The sequence below is a fragment of the Geospiza fortis genome, unplaced genomic scaffold (genome assembly GCF_000277835.1).
Source record: "Geospiza fortis unplaced genomic scaffold, GeoFor_1.0 scaffold55, whole genome shotgun sequence".
NCBI classification, from domain to species: Eukaryota; Metazoa; Chordata; class Aves; order Passeriformes; family Thraupidae; genus Geospiza; species Geospiza fortis.
The window spans coordinates 12,544,165-12,569,159 of record NW_005054308.1 but is presented as its reverse complement, the minus strand read 5'-3'; the positions used below and the strand labels follow the sequence as shown (position 1 = coordinate 12,569,159).

The following is a 24,995-nucleotide window of genomic DNA, read 5'->3' as shown; positions in this document are numbered from 1 at the left end:
GAGACAGAGCGTAAAGGCAGGCGACTTGGTTCCTCTTCTGGTCTGGCCCCGCTCGCTCGGGGCACCGCCCGCCTCCGGGCACGTCCCGCAACTCGCGGTCGGTTGCAGGGCTGGCACTTCCCCGCGGAAATCCCGGGCCGAGCCGGGCCGGGCCACACAGGGCTTTATGCCAGGCGGCCGTCTTTTGCCGTGGGAAGGCAGCTGCATAAACCACTAGCCTCTGTAGCCTTTGAGATTTATATTCAAGTTGCGAGCCATGGCAGGCCTCTGTCTGCCCGCTTTTTTAGAATATTTAGACTTTTGCCATGCGTACGGTTTTTAACTGAGTTGCTATATTTAGGACAGTGCCTTGCCAGTAACACTGTGCAGTGCCTCCTACACCGATGCATTTCCACCTTAAAATCAGTGATGGACTGTAGCAACACAATGCCTCCAGGCTTTGGAGGATAGCTTCTGCTTATCTGCAGCTGCTGTTACTCAATGGCAGCTACTACACATCTGTTCTTTTTTTACCCTTTATGGAGAGAAGTCATACTAGTTTTCAATGCACCAGCCTAAACCTTTATTTTGAAAATGTGATTTGGAGCTTTTCCTTTTTTAACAGATATCTACTGCAGGTTTTGTGACATCCCATACATAACGATTTCAACTAGTCTGATTTTCATCAGCATGTCATGGTTTGGAGCTCTGTTAGAAAGGGATGAGTACCAGAACTTGACTTTTTCTACCAACACTGTAGTTTGTTTTGGCTTCTGAACATCTTACTGACATTGCATCTTCCTTGTCCTCTTTTTTTATTCTATTCCTTTTCAAGATCAGAAAGAAGTGCCAGTTTCCTAGAGAATTTCATTCATACACTCTGTATGTTAGGCCCAATATTCCTTTACAGATATCGAAGTGCATCATTCAGACAAATTTGTTTTTTTGTCAAAATCTGGAATCACAGATCAACTACCTTCATTTTTATCAATTTGTATAAGATAAAACAAGAGACCTGCTTTAATAGTTGCAGACAGAGCACTGTAACTAGCTTGAGCTGCATCTAAGTTATAGTAATAAAGATTGCTTTGCAACGTTGCACCGTTCTGGTTTCAGGGAAGTACTGGAGAGGCCGTGGATGACTTACAACCTGTGCACTGAGCTAGGAAATTGGAAAACTCGTAACAGGCAAACTCCTCTTCTGTGTTCAATTTTCTTTTTTTGAATACAACATTAGGTATGTGGGAATTACATTAAAGTTGTTACATTTTTACTATTGAGATCCAAGATCTGTTTAGGTCATCTAGCCAGACATTTGGGTTTTTTTCTAGGTAGTATGATTTGAAGGGCCAAAGAATTTGCTACTATTGACTAGTATTTGAAATGTCTTTCCAAAATGGCAGTATTTTAATAAATTTGTAACACTTCCTCTTAGTGTTCCTAGTGAAAGCACAGAAATGTGATAAGACACTGCCACTGGAGCAGCCACAATTTTATTTGACAATTTAACAGTTTTGGCTCTGATTGTCTAGTGAATAAACATGCGCAATACACTTGGTCTCCTTGAAAGTACATCGTTATCAAATAATTGTCTCTCAATACATTTCATTGACAGGACACAGAGTGCAAAATGTTATAGGGTCAGGGAACAAGAAGAGAGAATGGTTTCAAAGTTAAAAATTACCTGAGATGAATCCTTGGTTGTGTTTTGCTTGCTTTATTAGTAGAGGCTGGTACAAACTATTTTATACTCAGCCTCAACATACCTTTCAATGTTTATTTTTTCACTGTTTTTTTGATTCAAACCAATCTGTTGTGATATTGTGCCAATAAAAGAATAACTGTGCCTTTATGAAATATGTTTCCACATAGTGGAATTACATTTTTATCTCTGTTACTTTTTGTTAACTGCTGCTTTCATGATGGGCTTACTCCTAGGTTTTTCCAACTTGTACTTTAAATTATGCAAGTCACTTGCATTTCTTGTACACAATTTTCTAGGTAATGGGATAGTATTTTTTGTCTCCAAGTATTCCTCAAATGTCCATCTGTCTTGAAATTTTTAATTTGCAAATACGGAATACAGAGCAAGGGGGACAGGGGGGCAAATCCTCCTTAGGAAGCAAGCTTTAGGGAAACTAAGCTTGCAGTTGCTGTGAGTGTCAGTGCTGCTGCTGGCTCAGTATCCATGGAAACTTGATTTCCCATCTTGCTGCAGGAATTAATTGAAGATCCCAACCCACTTGCTCAGGGAATCACCATGATATTAACTCACATCCCGCTATAAAGCTCACTTTAATATCCCAGATTCTCTTTTCATCAGAACAAAAGGTTCAATTAGCTTTCACCAATTTAAAAAAAAAAAAGGCCATCTAAATCTTTACTGCCTCAAAACCAGGGCAGAGAACATAGAGCTACATCTAGAGCTACATCTTGGAGATCTACATCTTTCAAATGGAACTTGCCAAAAACGTCAGCAGGAGAGGGCACAGAGTCAGGAATGCTCTATGCAAATCTCATGTCCGACATCATATAGTTACCTCTATTTTTCACCTATGCCAGTAGCTGTATTATCTTGTGGGAAAAATTCACTGTCCATACTTCAGTATCAGAACATAACTTTGTCTTCCACAGTACGTTCTTAAGATATACTGTGCAAAGCCTCAAAGAGAATAAGCCAACAGGGACTTTTGCTAGGGAATATTGTTTCCGGACTTCTCTTTAAAGACCTTGCATTAATTACAAACATAAGCATGTCAAGTTCCCACAAGGTCTGCTTCTGGATCAAACATCTCTGATTATCTACCTTGGAACTTTCTTTCCTCTAATTTCCTGTTGGATTCCCTAGCTGCTGCCACCATTCCCTTTCTTTTTTCCCGATCTCCAAATAATCTTATCTGCTCTGCAATCTTTTCTTTTAGGACACTGATTTTCTCCATTTTCATCTTTCTGATACTTTGTATTTAGCACCTGGTCCTTTTGTAACCATGACAACTACATCATGATATCAGCAAACAATCTCACTATTATCTGAGGAACTCAATCTCATTAAATGCCAGCTTGAACTGATGTTTAGTGTCCTCTACCCGGGGGACAAGTTTTGTTTGGAGTTTTCTATATTTCATATGTGAGCCAGGAAAGGCCAATTTCTTCTGTTAACCGGTATCCTCCTTCACACAATCGTCCTCCATCTTTCGTTTCCATTCTTGACACACTGACTCTCCCAGAAATGTGGACCACTGAAGGAATGTTACCATAGGCAAGATGGTCAGGACATTATCATAGACTGAGCATAGTCTTTGGATTAGATCAAAGACGTTATGTTGTGTTGCTCTGTTACATCTCCAACACTGACAGTTTATAAGCAATTGGTCTCAAACTGTTAATTCCAGGTGCTGCAAAAACTGCATATACTTGTTACAGAACAGTTTTGGATTTGTGGACATAGCTAAACACCACTGTTTTCTCTGAATGGCAAATGCAGGCAGGGGAAAAGTGAAAGTAATATTTTGAACTGACTTGGGAGTAACTCAAGACATATTAGATAAATAGTTAGGAGGATGAAGAAATACCATAGACCAATGGAAGACTGCTGAAGTACAAGGACACCAGAAATAATTTCCCCTTCTAGCTGGACTTCCAAATTACATGTTGTGTTGTATTGTTACTCACCACCAAGACTGAGAAATCCATCTGTGGTTAATCACAATAACAATTCTATGAAATGCTGCGTTATGTAGAGTACAAATATGCAGCAACGCATGCGTAGAGTACTACATGCACGCTGGATCAGGTCTGTAGCTCAGACCAGGTAAAGTTGCTCCTAGAATTTTTGCATTTTCCAGGTGAATAGAGAAGGGAGGAAAGAGCAGTAGTTGTTGTCTTGGACTTCTTTATGCTTTACCATAGTATTTTTAGTTACCATGTATGCTATGAAACAAATCAAATACTTGAACTGAAATCTAATAAACACATTAATTTTAGACATGTCACAACAACGAATCCTACAAGCTAGCAATTATGGTGTTACAGACTCGTGTCTTGGAGACAAACCTTCAGCTCCTGCAATGAAAACAGATCAATTCACTTTTTCTTATTCCCAGACTAAGGAAGCCCAAGGAATTTATTTTTATAGAACACAAGAATTTGACAACACCTCCTCTTGTACTTGTTAAATAAGAGGAAACACAATGTGCTTATATTGAACTCACTCTGTTAACGTTCCCATTTGCACTTCCTTTTATTTCTAGACATTCAACTTCAGTGGTACGTGAACGGGAGTTTTTTTCCATTGCACTCAAACATTAAATCCTTTGACAAAAAAAAGTCAACTACCTAATCTCCCACCCTACCTCTTCAGTAAGTTACTGTTCCTGAACATATATTTTTTTCCTTATATTTCTCAAGGTTGATCTGTGACAAAAATTTAAAACTAAAAAATCTTGCTTCAAAGAAAATTTGAAGGCAAAATTTTCTTCCAAGTATTGAAAGATAAACCAATGCTTAAGCATATAGTAAGCTAAAATTCACAATCTTCCAATAGGAAAAGTCTCACAGTAGTCAAAATAGTTGTAGACTTACAGGATTTTCTTCATCTTGATTGTAAAAGCTGAGGAAAGGAGTGTGATTGTAATAACACACAAACACATTGCTAGAGGCAAGGTTCCCCTCCCACTCCATGACTGAAATAGCCTAAATCTGGATTGTATCCTTATCTTGATTTTAGATTTGCTCAAACTGTTCTATTATTGAATGCTAAGAATTTTTATTGGAAGCTGAGCAAGAACTTTAAAATCAGCATGACTGAAAACTCATTGCTGCTTCCTCATTAATATGCCAGAAGGACTGTCTGACATTTCTATGGAATGTCTGTGCTCTTGGGACTGATGATTCAGTGCAGAGCTGTTTGTAATTTCTACAAAAGTTCAGCCTTCCTCCCTTCTCAAATGGCTTAATTTTACCAATCTGCCAAGTAATGCTAAAAATAATGAGTTTGTGTGCAATTACAAGGGGAAGGATGGAAATTTCACTGCTAAGTGTATTAGGTAACTCATTAGAAAGCAGAAGCTGCATTTTCAAAAGCAGTGTCAAATATATCTCCCATGTTTAATTTTTTTTCCACAGTTAGAAAAACAAACTATGCTAAAATTTTAAGGTGCATAGTAATACTCCAACTAAAGGAGGATGCAATTAAGATTTCTGTGAGGTCAATTTGATGAAAAGTGTTCCTTGGCTTGTCAGAGTTTCATGAAAGGTAAGGAAAAAAGTGATTAGGGTTAGCAACTCACAAATTCAGTGGTCATTTCCACTGGAGCCTGCTAGCCCAGGAGAAGAAGCAGCTTAGCCTCAAGAGCTGCCAATGATTCTAATAAACAGGTAAACTCAAAGTCCAAACCCAGTGCAGCTGTGCCTGTAATCATTCTGCACAGGTCAACTGTTGTTGGAGCAAGTGGGGATATAAAATGTCATAGACATATACAAAGAGGAAAATAACCATATCATTTTTGCATATGCCCAGAAATATAGTCAAACGCTTTCTATTTACTATATAAACATTTCAGGTTTCAACTGCTGGGTTTAGGAATGGCCAATCTGAGCTGGCTGAAACAGAAGAAAATCTGCTTCCTTCACAAGGACATCCACAGAGTTGGAAGGATTGCAGTAAGGGTCCTTCTAACTCAATCCAATCTATGATTCTTTGATTCATTGCATTGGCAGGAAAAACTGACAGCTAGGGGGTAAAAAGAGAAAGGCTGCACCTATACAAGAGTCTACTTTGGGGAGGAAAAAAACCACTAAGCTGAATTTCAAAGCCAAAAAGGATTTCAACTCAATCCAAAACAGACTCAGTCCATTACTACTGTTATGAAGTTCCAGCTAGAGACCACAGTTCATCAGCCTCAGACATATGTTACCAAAACACCAAATATAAAGATGCCACTAGAACCCTGCTAGCTGATTTCCTCTCTTATCCCAGCCACTACAACTGCTAGCTCTCAGCTACCCACTTTACCTGCTAGCTGGGTCTGTGGAAGAACAACTGTTACCGGTAGCTACAGAAAATTCTTCTCACAGCCCATTTTTACCTTGTAATTTCACATACCCACTGCCAGTTGTCGGTACCACAGGTTTTCCAGTAAGTAAGCTGAGTTCTTGCTACCCGGCTCTGCAAGACAATTTTTATTTCCTGACCACTCTAATGTTTCATGACTAGGTATAGTAGCTATGTAGTACTGATTAAACATTCGTGCTTCTGCACATAGACCGAGAAAAAGATACCCACCATTCTCTAACGTTGCACACATGAATGCTTTCCATCCTCTGTCCTCCCCAAAAGTTATTTGCCATTACAATTCAGGTAGGTCTCCTAGATGCTTAACAGCAACAGTATTCTGCAGGAACAAAAAGGCCACCTAACAAATACACTTGTGATAGGTATCCAAGTCCTCAATTAACAGCTGGGAAGCGGACACAACCTGAGAGTGAGGAACATTTATGTTCCTGTATAATGCCAGGACAAACCAGATTCCCAAAATCTGCCTTATTTTTAAGGCAAATAGCAGAAATAGCAGGACTTTGTGTTCATTTTTGTATATTTATTCATTCAACAATGGAGAGGGGGAATGGCAGAAGACTAAACACATAAGACATGAAGATAAAACTAAAATGATTTAGGAGCACAATTTGAAAAGATAACAAAACAGCATTTTTTAAAATAATATCCACAGGCATCAGTAGCAAGAAACTGGGGCATGAGGGGGGAGAAAGGTATGTAAACTCACTAAAAAAGAACAAAAAGCCATGCCTTCAACTAATAAATCTATAAGCCTATTCTGATGACACATAGAGATTTAAATTCAAAGTATCTGAGACATTTATCTGTCAAAATAAACTGGAAATAAAAAGTGAATAAATAACTTCCAGAATCTTTCTCCCTCACCCACATCAATAACTAAACCTTACCACAGCAACTTTTTCTTTAGAGGTGCCATCATAGGCTTGTGATCAGTTGTTCCTGGGAGTACCACTTACCAGAGAGACCCACATGAGACAGTAGCAAGAAGTAGTGTTCAAAATTTAGTCCTTAGATGATGCCTTTTTGGTCTCATCAGCAATCTTCAGCAAGCTGATAAATAAGCCTAAACAGACATAGTAAAATGAGCTTTCCAAATACTCTCTAACCCGAACAGAAGGGCTGTCTTTCCATGTGTATGACCCTGATACACCAGAAGGGAACTTAGCCAGCAAAGCCACTTCTAGTGGAAATGTCAAAATAATTGAGAAGAGAAATAAGGACTAGTTGCCACCCTGCGGAACAAGAGCACATCTGCGCTGATAAAACCTTTTGTATTATACTCTGGATAGAAATGGAACATAAGCAATGGGCCCTTTAAAATAGGCACTTCAAAAGAGACTGTTACAAGATACCTAAGAAGAGTCTGGGTATTAAAGAAAGCACAACGCAAGACTTAGGTTTTGTACATTTAAGTCATTATACTGCAGCAAGTGACCAGACTTAATGACTACAAAAATTAGTGATGGATTTTCAACAACTCCTCCTCTTAGGAAAACTCTATTAACTCAGTCATTTAACACCATGGTGCTTCAGCACATGGGTAAAAAGGTGACAGTGTCGTAACGAGGCATTTTACAATGTGTGTTTAATTCCAAACTACCCTCTGATCATCAAATAAACTGAGCAGTATCAGAGACAGGAGACTGCACTAGCTGAACTAATTCAGTTTGCGTTGGCCTTTTCTCTGCTTTCCCTTTTTGGAGGTAGGAGCCTTCCTGCACTACAATGGCTCCAGGCATCAGTTACCATATTCTTGTAGTAAATACAGAATGGTCACAACAGCTGTTTACAAAATTAATTTTACAAAAATTAAACTATTAAATGCTGCTTAATTGTATTTAATTCAATATATTCATCGCCCCAAATAAGCAAGCGATAGCAACAATGCTATAATTTCCATTCAGTTGCTAGATTCCCCAACAGAACCTAGGAAAAAGGAAAAGGTTGGAAAAAAAATCTGTGCTTTAGTTTTGGCTAAACTTACATCAGCACACTTCCTATAAAACCAACACTGAGTGTTGACAGTAGAGAGCCTTTATGTTAGCTCTATACAGGCAGAGATAAATACACTACATACAAGGCTTAGCCACAAAAGCCCATTCCTACCTCCCTCAATAATAGGTTAATTTCTTATAACTCTTTAAATCACTACTAAATGTTTCGTAGAATGCGCTACATGCTCTTGGGATGGGGCATGTCAGGGCAATTCATAACTTGTACTTGAAATTTAGCCCTGCCCAAAAGCACTGTGTTGGTTTACCTAAGGCTGATCATATGATGGGAAAATAGAAACATATTGAATATATTTTATTCTTCATGTTTTTCCCCCGATGTCTGACACTGAAGAATCCCCAGGACTATTCTAGATTCTGTTTCTCTTTCCTACAGAAACCTCCTGCTATGTCCTGGATCCTCCTTCAGTCTGCAAGTCTCCATCTATGCTGTTGCAAATAAAAGAAATTCTCAGCATTGGAAAGAATCTCATACTGTTACATTATGTTCTAACATCAGCTTTTCCATGTAAGAATGTCAAAATCCCATGGACTCATATTATCCTGTATGGTTAACAAATATGAAAAGTCAAGTTTATTTTGTGAAATGCGTGCACCATTAATTGACTTAAAAAAAAACCCAAAAAAACAACAAAACAAACAAAAAAACAACCAACCAAAAAACCAACCAAATCTGTGTCTGTTCTTCAGAATGCTAACTCTCTGTTGCCATGGTCACAAATTACCATAGTAACATTAGATACATCTGTATTTTTAGATTAAAATTGCTTCTCTTTTCAGAGAAAACAGACCCAACTGAAAGAAAATACTCATCCTTACCAGGAAATGCTACTAAAATTCAGAGTATAAAGTAGAGCAACACACAGCAATCAGTTAATTGCAAAAGCTGGCGGGGGGAAGAGGGCTGCGGGGAGCGGGGGAATCACAAACATTGCCATTTTCAGAGCTGCTTCCTACAGCTAGAAAATGGTTTCAATATACACCAAAAATTAAAAAGTGAGTTCAGTTATTCTGTAACGCTATTGTCTCAGCAAGCCTTACTGGATAGTGGCTCAATAAGAATGCCCAGAACAGCCTTTTCAGTCAGAGGTTAATAGCAGTATTATTTCATGAAATATTTCTCCATTAGAGCCCCAGCTTGTTTTCCCCCTCACTCCCAAGGAGGACCTTCACTCATATCTAGGAAATATTGCTGTTCAGCTGCCATAATTGAACTGTTACGAGACATGTCTCTGCTCTCTCATGTTCAGTGGTTTTATGTTATGCTTATACCCTCTAGTGGACAAAAAGTAATTCACAACCCTCCTAGTGCCGTACTGCCTTTAGATCAACACTGTGCTAACAGGGACTTGAGGATGTTAAAATGCTGAGTCAAACCCAAGCATCTCTAATTTGAGATTAATTTCAGAAATAATCTAAGAGAGGAGTCAGAAATGATGAATTAATTAATGCAGTGCTTTCCCAAGTAAGGCAGCAACACAAACAGAGAAAGTTTATATTCAATACTAGGTTTGACAATCAGGAAAATTTCTCTTAATTTTATAATTTTAGTCAATTTTTTTACTTCTTTCTTTTTGGTAAGTTACTAAGCATTACTTGTGATAAAAACTTAATTCCTTGGTATGTAAAACTTTATATGCTTGCCATCCAGACTAACTTTCCTCTCAAACCTGCTACAAAGACCATGACTGAATGCCCTACCTTTGTAAGTCAGTATAGCAATGCATTTCCACTGTGGCCAGAAATGCTTTAGTGTTTTACATAGTCTCAGACAGTCATATATTACAGAAGACTTGAGCTTTTGCTCCTTTAATGTTCACTTATTTTTGCATTATTCCCATAAATGCTACCTCTAACATGATCTGGTTAAAGGCTGACAGAATGCTCTTGGTCCAAAGGGTCTGCAGTAAGCACATTTCAGCCAGAATCCACTGCAAGAAAAGGGAAATATGTCAAACTATGTTATTTGCAATAGATACATTCCACCTGGGAATCTAGCCTTGGGCCTTGTTGTACCAGTTACATGTATCAATCTAGGTCATAGGTTTAAATAACAAAAAAAGGCTAAATTACAGCTCTAATACAGTATATTTCCAATCTCCACAGCCAGTAAAATAGAAGCCAGCCCTTGCTTAATAAGAGTAAATATAAAAAACATAGCCAATTCACAGAAGAACAGGAGCTCTGCAAGAGAGCAAGAAAGTAACAGATAGCTTGCAAGGGGCTTTAGGCAAAGATTTTAGGCATATAAATAGCAATGACCTAAAGTTACCTGCAAAGTTGCAAAAAAAAAAAAAAACACCAATTTGCAACTGTTTCTTTTCACTTAGTATTATTTTAATTCCTATTATCATCAGAAATAGAGCACTAGAAATTCTGACATTGAATTGTGGGATTCTACAAATAACTGTGTATATGAGCATAGCTAAGTCCAGCATTTGGTTCACCCAAAAATGCAGGCTTTGGCAGGGGACAGAGGGTAGAATTTCCCAGGCAAATGTATCCTCTGAAGCTTCCTGCTACTGCTTCTCCAGTGTAACACATCTACGAAAGTGACGAGAGATGCTTGATATTCATCTGGTCCTCCCTGCAGATCAGCTGCCTGCTGAAGTAAAAGTAAAATTTTATTGCTCTGAAGGGATGAAAGTTTGAAGAATCTTAATGTATGTAGCTCAAACTCAGTTTGAAAGGGATGGCGAGGCAGGGGAAAGCAAAGGGGGAAAGAGGGAGGGAGACAGACAGAGACTGATTCCAAGCAAAAAATCAGGCTCAAAAAAGAAATCAAGCTCTCATCTGTAGAATGCACAGTTTAAGTGTTGCTTGAGGCTCAGAAAGTTAGCAGTATTTACTGGACAACTCTGTAACATAGACAGCTCATTTTCTACTCTAATGCTATCTATCAATCTATCTCGCAGGAAAGGTTCTTAGCTGCTATGCAGTCATTGTCTCCATTTACTATTAAAACCAACTGTTTTCACAATTTATTCTGCATACCTCAAGATCTTTTTTGAGACCTCTAGGCTTTTTAACAATACCTATAAGGAACATAAGAATGGAGTTATGTTTATAGTGTCTTGCAACAGAGCCAAATTCCAGATGAAAAGTGACCAGGAAACATTTCTCCTTGGTAACACTAAAATGCATTCCCATACAGCATACACATTTCTGCACATATTATCAGCTCTTAAACATTAAACTCAGCAGATTCCAGACCAGAAATAGCACACAGGAACTGGCAGCGGGTGGCTCTGAGTTGCGAGGTTGAACCGGATGACCCCCAGAGGCCCCTTCCGACTCTGACACCTCTATGGTTCTACAAGCTCATGTAACTTTGCAGTGCTTTCCTGGTTTTTCACATCTCTGACTTCACAAGACAAGTCACAAAGCAGCACCTTAAGATGCTTCAGCCAGATAGCACATTACAAATTCCTAGTGGCTAAAGCAAGAAAAGCTATAGTACAGACCAGTTACATAGAGATGTCATTCAGCATCTGCCCAGCAAGCAGTAATGTGACAATACAGTGTCCCCATTAGAATACAACTTTTTTCCCCAGATTTCTCTCTTAGGGAGCAATCCACACTTTCCAGCACTATATGCAACTTTGGAAGACAGAAAGGAAAGAGCTCAATTCAACAGCTGCTCTCAAACACACAATGACACTTCACAGTTAACTTGTGAGCCTCCTTGATACAATGCTCTGTATGGACCAGAGAACCAGCACAGTTCTCCACAGATATCTTACTTTTCTCCTAAGGCACTAAATTTCCGGCTGATTAAGATGGCACAGAATAAATAACCATTTCTGGAAAGCTGTGGTTCTCTTGTTTTCCAAGGAAGTATATTGTGAAGGAGTCATACTTCCAAGAGTGACGCATAAAAAAAAAAGCCCAGCACTGCAAAAGCACAATGAGTGGAAATCAATTCACTAAAATGAGGGAAGGTGCAACTTCCCCAGAACAAGCTTTGCAATTTTAAGAACACCAGCACCCCTCTCTATATATATGCTCTACATACCAAGGAAATCATTCTAGTCTAAAGGAAATCAGTCCCAGAAATGTAAAGCTGGAGAATCACAAACTCCATTTTAAAAAAGTAGGTAACAATGATGTTTCGGTAAAGGTTTAAAACCTGACAGTTGTCTCCCCTGTATTTTCATATTTCTTACCCACCATGGAGGATTACTGCCAAACAAGAAAACACTTTCCCTTTTATGCAACAAATCATTAAGCTTCTTACACAGGAAACCCCATTTCGGTATTTTCTTTTCCAACAGCAGAACACTGACTCATCCTACTACAAAGCATGAAAGTAAAACATTTCTTTTCCAAAGGCAGTCATGGCTTCAACTTTGTATGTCATGGTACAGGTATTTTAGGATAACCTTTAGACACACGAAGTTTGACATACACATACCACCCTCTTTAGCCCCCACCTTCAAGTATCATTTTCTGTTACTGCACTTCTCTCTATGGCCAGGCAGATTAGGAAAAGGCTCTAAACATTTACCAAACACAACAGGGTTCTACTGCTAGGTGAAGATTTAACCATTTGCTTAATTGCATGATGAAGCCCACAGATGATACTGAAGAGAAACTACATTCCAGCATTTCCTGCTGAAAACACCGAACAGCAGCTGATAAAAGCATTTTATCAAAACAGCACATTCAGCGCTCTCATTAACAAGAGAAATTCTATACAAGACAGTGTATCCAATGCACAACTAGATCTAGAAGCTCACTAAGAGGTCACGTGGGTGGTGGTAGACCTGCAGGGGCTTGATCAAGCAAAGCACAATCTAGCAGTCACACTTGTACTACAAGAAGAAAACAGTATCCATGCTAAGACACTGGTCTTGCTCTGGGTAAGTTCTGCTGCTTGACATCATCAGCTTCATATCACACACTAGATAGTCCCTGACTCTACTGTAGACTCCCTCTTGCAAACAAAAAGCCAATTCCCCTGTATAAAGAAAACTCAGAGTAAAACTGACCCGTATTTACCCACAAGCTAACGACATCAAGCACCAATGCTAAGTAAACGCTACTTAGCACAGGCCCCAGCTCAGGAAGACAAAGACAAATCCAAATACCAGAACTGAATCTTCAGAAATTCTTCCTGTGGTTCAAAGCAGAAAAGCCATTACAAATAAATGAATTCTAGAGAAGATTCTGGAAAGTTGCTCTGTGGAAACCCAGTAATCGTAGACTATCACAGTGCATGCCCAAGGAAAGGGCAAGAAGAACAGCACAAGGGGAGACTTGGCTTCCAAATCAAGTCCCTCACAATGATTTACATAAATAATTTGCTATGCACAATTTTAATTTTGAAAAAAAAAATCAAGAAACGTGGTCATAGACATACTTGGTACATAGAGAACAATGGTTCTCTCTTGCTCAGTACAGTAAAGTCTAGGACAGCAATATCTCACAACTGGATCTTCCACATAACCATGGAAGATTTTATCTGTCGTCTGGAGAGAGGAATTTCCTTTGGAAACAGCAAGTATTCCTGCTTCAGGACATGCATTTGCATGTGCTAGTAAGACATGAATATGAAGTTTGCTAATAAACTTAAAAAGAACAAAATAATTGTGGGTTTTTTTATGAAATGCAGAGCCAAATCAAGCATTTTCGACTGGCTTCTGGATAAGGCCTTGTGGATAATTTAGGACAAATACTTCTGACAGGAGGCAAGTTTCTAACATGGACTGTAAAGTTTAAATTTTTTAAAGCTGCAAAAAATAGTAAACTCAACTTAATTGGCTTCCTGAAATAACTGGTGAATTCAACAGCAAACAATTTGCCACCAAGACAATGGAAAACAAGAAAAAAATTCAGTCCTAATCTTCAACTTTATAAACTTTTGAAAGGCTATTCTCTAGGACAGAAATATTTGTGGAGCATTAGCTGCAGAAGTGCTTCTATACCTTGTCAACAGCAAAATACTGGGCTCTGTGAAAAATTCACTGTAATTTCAGAAATGTGACAACAAAAGCATGGGATGCAAACACCTGCACGTAGGAGCCAGGCTCCTTTGATAACTAATTTCAGTGAAAATTAAGACCATCAAGTATTCATTCAGATATCCATGTCTAAAATGGTGCACCTTCATTATAGATCTTGATAACAAGAACCCTACTCTTACATTTTCATAGGCTCAGCCGGCATGTGTACAGGGGTCCTCCCCTTAACAGCATTCAAGAGTCTAGTATGGCTTGTCATTACGCACATTTTCTCTCTAGCACTACAATTTCCCTCCCACAGTACATATTCTACATTCCTCGTAGTTTTTTGTCCCAAGCGTTAAGTATTGCTCGAGTCTCAGGACACTGATGAGCACGGCACATATCAGACAGAGAATCTGTGCAAGGGCTGCAGCAGGATAAAGCAAGAGGACAGATTAATCAGTATTCACCAGTATTGTGCCCTAGTGCCTGCTTTTTATCCCCCATAAACGAAATCCTGAAATTAGAGGAACTCGACCGTTAATAAATCAACTGTTTCAGTTCTTACGTCCTGAGGATTGATTCTCCTAAAGCTGAGAGGTGAGGGCTTCTGAAATTCTGAAGTATGTTCGCAGACTATTTTGAGACAGATTTTCCCCAGACATTTGCTAGAATAAAAGAATTTGTCTGAAGTAACAAGCAACACAACGACATGAGTTCAACCACTAAATGGCAAAGCGAGTATGCTTGCCATGGAACTGCATGAGACTCGCCTCATTCTGATGCTCTCAGAGGAGTCAAAGTGAGCATTAGAACTCGAAATAAAACTCAAGCAGTTTAAAAAAGAGCCAAAATCTTAGAGATGTCACACTTTCCTTCTCAACAGTAACTCCTACCTAATCCATCATATTATGTGCATGTAATAGCACATTTCCTGTATCAGTTTTTCCAATTATCTCCCTTCTGGAAAAAATTATCACCTTCCAGAAAAAATAAAATTAAACCAAATCTCTTAGTCTTCCAGTATGAGTAGTGGGAATCTAGCATATACCTCCCATGAGCCAGTCCTTTATGTTCAAAAGCACTCAGTATATATCACTTCAGTCACTTTCTCAAAGGCAATGGACATATCAGGTATGGTCCATTCTTAAGGAATATGACTCATGATGGGCACTTCTTAACAACACACAGCTGCAGGAGAATACCCAGAGCAAGAGAAGACATTTTTGAGAGCCACCCACCCTATGGAACTCCAGTGTCTAGTATTTTTCCAGCTTCTGTGCAATGGATGTCTCTAACCCTAGTCAGTTTTTCCAGCAAAGATTCTCAACTAGAGTTATACAGTGGGAATTCCAAAGCAACTGGCTATGTACAGACATATCAGCATTCCCTCCAACAGAGAGATGAAAAGGAGAAAATTCCTGAGGATTTGTATCCTCTTCTCTGCTTTCTGAATCCCAGCCTCCCCCTTGCCTTGGAATGAGCTCTGTAAAGCAGTATCAGTTATGTACAAGAATCTCAGCTCCCTTCCTTTGGAGAGTTTCCCCATAAAAAGCGAAAGGCAAATCCCAGGACAGAGACAGGTGCTGGAGGGGGGGGCAGGTCGCCTTAGGATGACTCGCCAGAAGCAAGAGAGCCAGCAGCTTTCTTCTTAGGGCGGGCTTTTACACTTCTCACTGGAAGCTGAGGAGAAATAAAAAGAGGCATCTTAGGCTAGTTTATTTTAACATCTAAATGTGTAACAGAAAGATGCAAGAATGCAGAGTGAAAAATAGGACAAAACAACAACAACAACATGACCCTAATAATGTCATCTGTTGTCTCAAAATGTCTGTTTAACCATTCTTTCTTTTTTTCAATAAACAAATCACTCAACATATCCATCAAATAGCACCCAGAACAAGGCACTCTAGAGAACAAGGTATATACAGTAGTAAAATCAAAGCCGGCTGTCCAAACAAAAGGTTAAACACAGATATTTCTGACTGGTAACATTCACATAACGTTTCACTGCTCTAACTTTTCTGCTTCTTAACTTCCATCACCAGTGCAGTTCTCTGAAAGCTGTAGAAACAACCTGAACTAATTTGCACACTTTACTTCTGTGTCTTACATTCTAGATATTGGTAAGAAGAGCACATTTATTCATCAGTGATGCATTCAGCCCTGGCTGGCAATCTCAGCGATCTCAGTCAAAGACCTTCTACCAGTCCTGCATCTGACCCGAAGACCCAACAATCTGAGCATAAATACCAATATGCCTGCAAAGGGCTTTATCAGTACTTGTGTATTCACAACAAACAGCATAGAAGAGTTCCTTCTGTCTTTTCATAATTTCACTTTGAAAAGTCCTCACTAGGAAGCTTCCACTCCAATTTTGAGTCTCTTGTTTCCCTGCTCCTGTCTAATACAGAAGGCAAGAAAGAAGAGGGGTCAACTCCAAAATAAGCCATAGAAAGATCCTAGCTAAATTAAAACGCATCTTTGGACAGAGATGTCCGTTTTTGGAGAAAATCAAAAGCCACCTGGACCTGGTCCTGGGAACTGGCTCTACATGAGCAGTAGGTTTGAACCAGGTGAATTCAGAGAACCCCTCCAACCTCAATTATTCTGTGATTCTATTACAAGGAGCACTGAAGCACATGCAAAGGTTTCCCATACACTGTAAAATCACGTTAACAGTACAACTTAAAATCATGCCCTAAGCAATAACTTTCCTTCAAACTATTTCATATTTAGCCTGAATAGCTTGACAATGTGAGTCAGTTATATAGCATTCTTTATCTTAGATAAAAATAATAACATTGGAGGTCCAAGTTGAATCAAGCAAATAGGACCCCAACTTCATAAAAAGGGAGAAGCATTTTATCATGTATAAATCAAACCACAAGAAACACGCAAGCAAGTGTCAAGACCTGGAAAGTAGCACCTCAAAAAGCATTTTCTACAAAACACACCTGAAAACACCTGGAAAAAAGATTGCTAAGCTCAAGTGATTCTTGGACACAACTGCATCTACTTTCATGTATGGTTTATTTTAATAATAAGAAATCAGGCATCTCATGTCCCACTGAATGGCTGTAAATACCTTGGATCATCATGTGAACATAAGGAGACAACTGAGCAATCACTAGTTACTCAAACTTCAAGAACAAACTCCAGGAATGGGGTATGTAGGACTGGTGTAATTTCCCATACCTAATGTGTAAAAGTCAAGGGAGGCCTAAGAGGGTACACAACTGCTGCATTTAGATTAAGAGAAAGTGGTTGTCCCAGGGATAAATGCCACTATTATGTATTCAGACTGTAGCAGATAGGAGAGAGGATATTTTCAACAAAACATGTTAAAGATATCTAATGCTCCACCCTTCAATACAAAATCCAGATGAAAGAAAAGCTGGGTTCTGCCTTATGACAGAGGCTTACAGGCATGATAAAAATGCAAAAGCTAGAGACAAGTATAGCAAGTAGACGACAAGTCCTCTGATGTGGGACTCAACTAGAAAAGACAGTCCAACAAAATTTATATATATACAGCTTCTAAATGCTGAGACTATAAAGCTAGAGCCTTTCAACCAAGCTCACAAATCAATGTCAGTGCTGGAAATTATCTATACACCAACTCACTTCAGCTTTCATCACCTTTTTAGAAGTTTTGAGACTCTGGGTACGTTTAGGAAGTTTGTCTCCTGCATCTTCATCTGATGGGTCTGTTCTAGTATCTGACGGGGTTCCATTAGACCGATGCGCCACACTGCTCTCCTCTCCTGAGGAGTAACACGAAGCTAAGGAACAAGAGCAAAAGTTTTAGCAAATACTGTTAAAGAATCTCATGAGGTTTAAAATGGCCCATCCTCAAGGAACACATGACAGAGAGACCATCTTGAATAATGACTATGGGATAAGTATGGAATAAGTACAGAGATGTAAATGAGAAGGTTCTAGAGAACACAATGCAACTTCTCACAGATAATTTACAATCTTGTACTCCTTTCTGAGACCCAAGGCTCAGGGAAGCCCTCCTGGCTCACAATCAGAGGTCTCATACTATGGCCCAGGAGGTGCTCTGTACCTGAGTCTTCAATAGTTTCCAGAAGACTTGAACCAGAGGGGTGCAGCTGTGGATCATGGCTTCGCATATGCACAGTATCTTCATCTCGGATGAGAGTGAGATCCTGCATGCTGAAACTTCGAAGCTTCTCAGACAAAACTCCCTGGCCCTAAGAGGACATAAAATTAGGGTGAAAGGCATCTCACCAAGATCATCTCACATGGAATTATTCATTCAGAAGAGGAGCAAAGGTGCCCTATTCCCCACTAGGGTACTCTGAAAAACACAGAGAAGTGAAAACAAGTAAGAGGTTAAAGCAAAATCCACTCCACTCCCCCTCTACTTTTTTTAAGTCAAAGGATGGGATTATCTGCAGGGTAACCTGGAAGGAAGGAAAAGCAGGTTGCTGCTAAACAAGTACTAGTATCCCTAACAGACCCACAGCACCTAACTGCTGGTACACAAAAATAAACTGCTGGAGAATTCACGAATATTACAGAAGGCACTGCATTACCTTTGCAGCTGCAGTAACCGCTGCATTGGCAGCAAGGTTTAACCCTCTCTTGCCAACTCGCATCATGGTTTCGTAGCTCTTGTCACAAGCCTGAGTAATGTATTCATCAATTTCCTAGGAATGCAACATGGAACATGGCATTTAGTTGCTCGTTACAAACATGATCAAGGTTTCCCCATCGTCACCCTTAAAAACACAAAGCTCATATCTTTTTTCAGACTATTAGCATCAGGTGTCATTGATCACATAACTTGAGTTTCTCTGCTAATTACAGAAAACATGTAAATGCAGCTTTAAAATACAGTATGCTATTTCCAAATTATAACTACTGAAACAAAGCAGTTGCTTATACCAACAATGTGAAAAAACAGACTGGCTACAGAATATGCTCCTCCTATCATATTTCAAGAGGCTTAACTACTGACAGTGACTGTAAGGGCTCATGACACTGGGTTAGCCAAACATGCTTTCTCAGCATTAAGCAAACTATTGGCTACACTGCAATCTTCAGTAAGCTGCAGTATGACATCATTGTCAGACACAGAATCATTCTACATTCACTAAGGTCAGCACAAGCAAGATTCACTGATTTCAGTTTTCACTGTGGCATAACTGAATTAGAAGTCAATCAGGTCCCAGACAGGTCAGTATCTTCCAACAAGCAAGTACCTTCTCCTTATTGGAGAGCGTTGGGTGCACAAACTTCCTGTAGAGGACACTGGAGCCCTTGGTGTAAGGGGAGAGCAGCCAAATCACAAATGCGATTTTCAGCTCGAAATAAAAGGGAAACCTGAGAGAAAGAGGCAAAAAAAAAAAAAAAGAAGAAGAAAGAGAAAGATGGAGAACTGGAATCAAGATCAGCACAGAGGCAGACGGAGATAACTAGCAGAGAGCAGCACAGGCAGAAAGAGTGTAGGCAAGGTAAAGGCTCAGAAACCAGAGAATCAATTATTCAGGTCAGAAAAGCAGAACCCTTTTTAGAATCCTAGGACATACCTTCTTCGAGTATCATTTAGTCTTTCATCCATAGCCATGAAAACTCCATAAACAGGGCATCTCTCAGCCCTGCAAACACACCAAATTACAATCTGATAGCTACTCTCATCATTCTGAAGTTTCTTCAGAGAGCATCCACCGGATGTTAACATCACATTATTTTCCCTTCTTAATTTCCAAAATTTTCAACTATGTATCTTAGTAATGTCACATTGCTGCTAAAGCTGATGGCTGTTTCTGAAACTTCTGACAGGTACTCCTCAGGTAAGACACAAAAGCAGGGCCAGCGTAAATGCAAAAGAGCAGGCAGAACCTATGCCTGTCCTCTCTAACACTAACCCAATAAAGTCTGAGAAGATACAATAGCAGAGATTGAAACAAGCGAATGCAAATTCTCTACTGACTCAATTAGTAGGAAGAAACTCCTGTTTTCAGAAGTCCTTTATGTGAATAAACTGAAGTTCTTACACTTTTTCGATCTTTGTCCGCTTTTCAGATTTTACGCAGGTAAAAACAAAGCTGCTGTGCACTTTTGTATGGCATGTATGGCTCTTAAGAAGATGAAACTTTTGACTAACATTGTTTCAGAGATGTATGCAAAGCTCAAGCACTACAGCAATGAGGCAACTGAAGATACCCTGTTTCAAAGTTGAAGCTCTGTAACAATGAATTGTCATTTTTGGAGGCCTCCATATTGCCAAGCATGACACAGAGCATCGAATGGAGTAACAATCTGCTTTCTTCTATTCCAGCCTGTCCCACCCTTCCTAGGGAAAGCCAAGTTCATCATGCAAACCACTTACAGCACTGACATGCGTGTGATCTGTTCTTCCACATAAAAGGCTGTCAAAGCAAAGTAGGTCCCTTCCTTCTACCATTTTTAAGGTGTGTTTCAGACTATCATTTTTCAACTGTATCAGTTCACATTAACAGCTTCTCAAAAATATTTTAAGTTATGAATGGATGAAGATCCTTTACAGATACTGTGCATTTACCCTAACTTTGCAAGCAAAGGAGTTGAAACAGCTAAAATGGCAGCTGCTACCCACAGTATCTCGAAACCTGCTAACTCTTCACAGGGACTGAAAACTCCTAAAGGAGACAAGAGTTGATTTTCTTAACATCCTAACACTTCTCCTCTCTGCTTAAAAAAAAGGCAAAAAACCAAAACAAAAATACAGCAATAACAAAAAAACCACCCCACAATGTGCCACTAAGGAACTCACCAAGAAAGAACAATGTCTGTGAGTGTTTCTGCAGTGGTGAAAAAGGCAAATACAATCCAGTACATCATCCACTTCACCTGCAAAAGAGTAATCATTCAACGGACATACATCAGAACCCAGAAAAAAAAGTAAAATGTCTTCTCAGTATAAATGACTCATCTCCACACATTAAGACATATTCAAAAAGAAGGCATATATAATCTGTAATGGACACATACTAAACGGTACATTTTGGTCTGAGAAAACATGTAGGATTACTGTGCTCTAAATAAACACATAGAGATACATTGAGGAATGCATGCCCTGGAGCAACATTATGGTGCAACAGCGTTAAGGTCCCAAATGACCTATCCAAAAGGATTTATCCATTCACTTTAAGTAAAGTTACACTCTTCCATATATCATGAATACCATAAAAAATATATACACGCACATATGTAAAAGCTTAAGTTTCAGCTGCAGCCCTGTATTTTCCTGATGTAAAGATTTTCCTTAGGAAAAAAGAAAAACAACAAACCAAGAAACATATTATTTTGTGCTAGCTCACTAGTAAGCATTCTTTGCCTTAATCATTACTCCCAGAAATCACACAAGCAATTAATTTTTCTTTTTAAATAAAGGCTCACTGAGAGAGGTATAAAAGCAAAGAACATGCCACATCAACCTAATCTTCTTGTTCAAGGTTTAGAGTAGATGTATGTACTATTGTGACACATTTGGATGCCTTTTATCTATCTCTCTACTTCCTCACACCCTTATCTGGGGCAGTATTTCTTTCAAAGCACAAAATAATTCCCCCCTAACAAACACAGATACACACTGCTGTTTTGGTAACTGGTTTCTCAGCTACAAGCTTAGAATTCATTCAGCTTACTCCTCAAGAGGAGTCAGCTGAATTATAAGGGAAATTGCTAGTTTTCTATCCTGTTGAGAATTAAAAAAGAGCATAAGTAGCAGATAAATGAAGAGGACACCTCAATTAAAAGCAATTTAACACCCTTAGTGTCATCAAGAATAGGAAAAAAGGACTAAACTGAATCAGGGAAATGCCACATACTAAATCCATACATTAATCAATCTATTAAAATTACACGAACAATTATGTTCATATAATAATGACTTGTTGACAATCCTTGCAAATACTATAAAAGCAGGTATTTCCCCAACCTTGCACGTGTTGGAAAATTTGGTAATCTGTTCTTGAAAGACTCTCCACAAGTTTCTCATAAAAGAAAATTAATCTGCCTCCAGCTGCTCCAACACAGTGAATGAGTAGTTAATAATCCAAATTATTTCCACTTTACTGTAAACTCTTTCACAAGAGAAAATAGCAAAAACTTGCATTGTATGGCTCTCTCCTGCCTTTTTTTTTCCCTTGTATCATCAGTTTGGACAAGACCAGGAGCCATTCAGCTGATCTAAAGCAACTTTTCAAAAAGAATGATTAAGTCCTCAGTGCAGCAACATGAATCAGCTCTTGTACGAAGTGTGTGAATAATGATAAATCTAAGTTTGCAAAAAGGGATCCAAAAGGGTGAGAGATTTCAGAAAGCCTATACACCAGTAAATCTTACTTCAGCATTAGGCAAAATAAAGGTAGTAATGGTAATAAAAGCAATTAGCAAATACCTACATATATATAACAAAACAAAGATTAAGGGCATTTTTCAGAAAAAAAAATCATAAGTATAGCAGAACTCTTCAGTTTCCATAAGACTCTGCTAGCTATAGTGCTTTCCTTACAGGGCAAGAGTATATGAAGTTTCTAAATAGTTTCTAACAGGTCTATACAAACACTTAAAGAAACAAAATCGTCAGGGATAAAAATGAAGGGACTACTGAGGATTAACAATTGGTTAAAAAAAAGGAAACAAAGGATAAAAGTAAATGGCCACTTTTCACAATGAGGAAAGTTACCAGTGGAATCCCACAGGAATCTGCTGAGATCTGTGCTGCTCATCTTCATGAAACATCTGGAAAAGGCTGTGAATAGTGAGATGACAAACTGTGCAGAAGATACTTTTCTAGCCAAGAGGATAGATAGGAGTCGATTAAAGAATTCAAAAAAGGATCCTGATTGATCTCCAGCTGACATTTTGTCTCTAAATGGGATTAAATACAAAGCAATGAATTTACAGTGTCTCCTTTTTCTTAGTGAAAACTATTGCATTTACATATATTAGTAGATTTCACTCAAAAGAGGTCACTGTCGGCAGCCTTAGTGTAAGCTTTGTGCTTATTTTTCACTCTGCTAACAGAATGTTTGGAGTATGAACTGAGAACAGAAAACATTGTTTTGTTACTGTTTAAATAAACATCACGTTCACATCTTTGATATTGGACACATCTCTTGCCTCTGTCTCCTTCTGGCACCCTACGCCCTATGCTTTAAAGCCAAGGGAAAAAAAGAAGTCTAGCTCCTAAACAAACTACAAGGATCCTACTTCTAGTTTTAGAAGTCCCTGCAGATGATCAGAAACTAAAAGACGAGAAAGCAGATGGGAAGAAGCCCTATTTTTTTCTTACAGATTACAAACACCTTCCCAAATTGTGGGTTGAATGAGGCTGCATTTTTTTTTTCAATTTACTAAAAGAAGTCAGGAGTCATTTGCTGCTCACCCTGATGATGACCAGCTTCAGGCACATATATAGTCTCCCGAACTTGCACCAAGAACCTAAACAAATTCAGCAAATGCAAAAGCAAAACCGGAACGTAGACTTGACCAACGCTGAAGACAACATGTAAAAAGAAAGAAATTGCTTTTAGGACAATCTGAGCTACTAGAAGTAGTTTGCCACAACTGATCAAGGATTTATCCTGAATTTTTATCATGGGGGCAGAGAACAGTACATTTGCACTGTACTCTGGTGTCACTGATGAACTGTTTGTGGTAGCTTTGTCTGTGTCAAGTTTCACTACACCACTTAAGCACGGATACACCTCTAAGACCTTTCTCCACCACCAAACCCTAACCAATGCTGGTTCTTAAGCACTATGAGCAAGCAGCAGTACATAAAAGAGCTAGATTTGAAAATGGGCAGAACAGCATTCAAGTTTTCACATGAAGAACATTTTGAGCAGATATTGCCCCTTCTGCTATGTTTTCTCCTGTCTTTCTACTTGTGTTGAAAAGGAAGAAGTGTTTCAAGTGTAACTGAATTAGACAGGTAACAGTCCAACATCTAACTGCTTATTTCTGATGCGGTCCTCTCAAGGAAAAATAATTAATATGCAAGTTTTCACAGTTCAAACAAATTTTCTCGAACCACTCTGCTGCAGCAATCCAGACTAACTACTTCAGGAAACCTATACCATTGAATCACTAAACAAACCCCAAAAATTAGTGCCATACTTTTCCACATCATAGGTCTTGTCTCAAGTGATCTACTCAGAATATCGCTTCTGTAAGAACGCAACACACTACCACAAAAAACATCTGGTGTTGTAAGCATGGTAATCGCAGCAAGGGTGTAGACAGAGAGAGGGAAACGGTTTCAGAAGGGAAGGAGAATGAAGTTTTAACCAACATACAACACTGATCGCAAGCAAAGTTGATAGGAAGCCACAAACTAAGCAGGATTATTCAACCCTTTGGAAGAAAACAAAAGTAGTACTGAAAAAGCAGTAAAGGACACAAAGCAAGGATAAAGTTACAAGAAAGAACTTGTCCTGGACTTTCACATGTGCTTCCAGACTGCAGTGTTTCCCCCACTTTCCCCTCCTCACTCAGCATCGCCTGAGAAAATACAGCCCACATTTACGGGTTGAAACCTCCCATTTCAGTAAGCACCCATCCTTGGCAGCTTTTCCAGAGACGACTGGAGCTGCTGCTCGGGCAGCCTGGCTGACCCGAGCCCCGGCGGAGCTGTTGTGCCATCGTCCCGGGGACAGGCCGGGGGCTTTCGAGGCGGCCGCGAAGGACGAGGCGGGTGCTGCGCCGGCACGGTGAGCTCGTACTCACATATTCCTTTACGTTTTTCGTCTTCACGGCCTTGTAGGAGGAGTACGCGGGGTAAAGGGTGCCGAAGATCAGCCTGCGAGAAGAACAGACCCCTCAGCGCCTCGCGACGCCCTGCACCGTCCCCGGCCGCAGGGGCGGGCACTCCCCGTGGCATGCCGGTGCCGGCGTGATGCCGATCTCCGGGCGGGGCTCAGCCGCCCTCACCGCGGCACCGCCCGTGGGCCGCAGCAGCCC

General features: G+C 39.5%; 1 protein-coding gene across 4 annotated transcripts; it reads right to left on the bottom strand.

Moving 5' to 3' along the window:
- Nucleotides 1-4,075: 4,075 nt before the first annotated feature.
- Nucleotides 4,076-24,897, bottom strand: REEP2 (receptor accessory protein 2). 4 transcript variants are annotated; one of them, XM_031055250.1, is made up of 9 exons: nucleotides 24,762-24,897; nucleotides 20,800-20,876; nucleotides 19,574-19,642; nucleotides 19,247-19,367; nucleotides 18,578-18,691; nucleotides 18,085-18,232; nucleotides 17,655-17,797; nucleotides 15,635-15,695; nucleotides 4,076-10,669 (listed from the first exon to the last, which is right to left on the bottom strand). In XM_031055250.1, the coding sequence occupies exons 2-9, from the start codon at nucleotides 20,865-20,867 to the stop codon at nucleotides 10,662-10,664; spliced, it is 732 nt and encodes a 243-aa protein (XP_030911110.1). In that variant the 5' UTR covers nucleotides 20,868-20,876; nucleotides 24,762-24,897; the 3' UTR covers nucleotides 4,076-10,661. The 4 variants fall into 4 exon arrangements, with proteins under 4 accessions (XP_030911110.1, XP_030911109.1, XP_030911108.1 ...); XM_031055249.1 differs by lacking the exon at nucleotides 4,076-10,669 and adding an exon at nucleotides 22,717-22,782 and having other exon boundaries at nucleotides 10,929-15,695; XM_031055248.1 differs by lacking the exon at nucleotides 4,076-10,669 and having other exon boundaries at nucleotides 10,929-15,695.
- Between the last annotated feature and the right edge of the window lie 98 nt (nucleotides 24,898-24,995).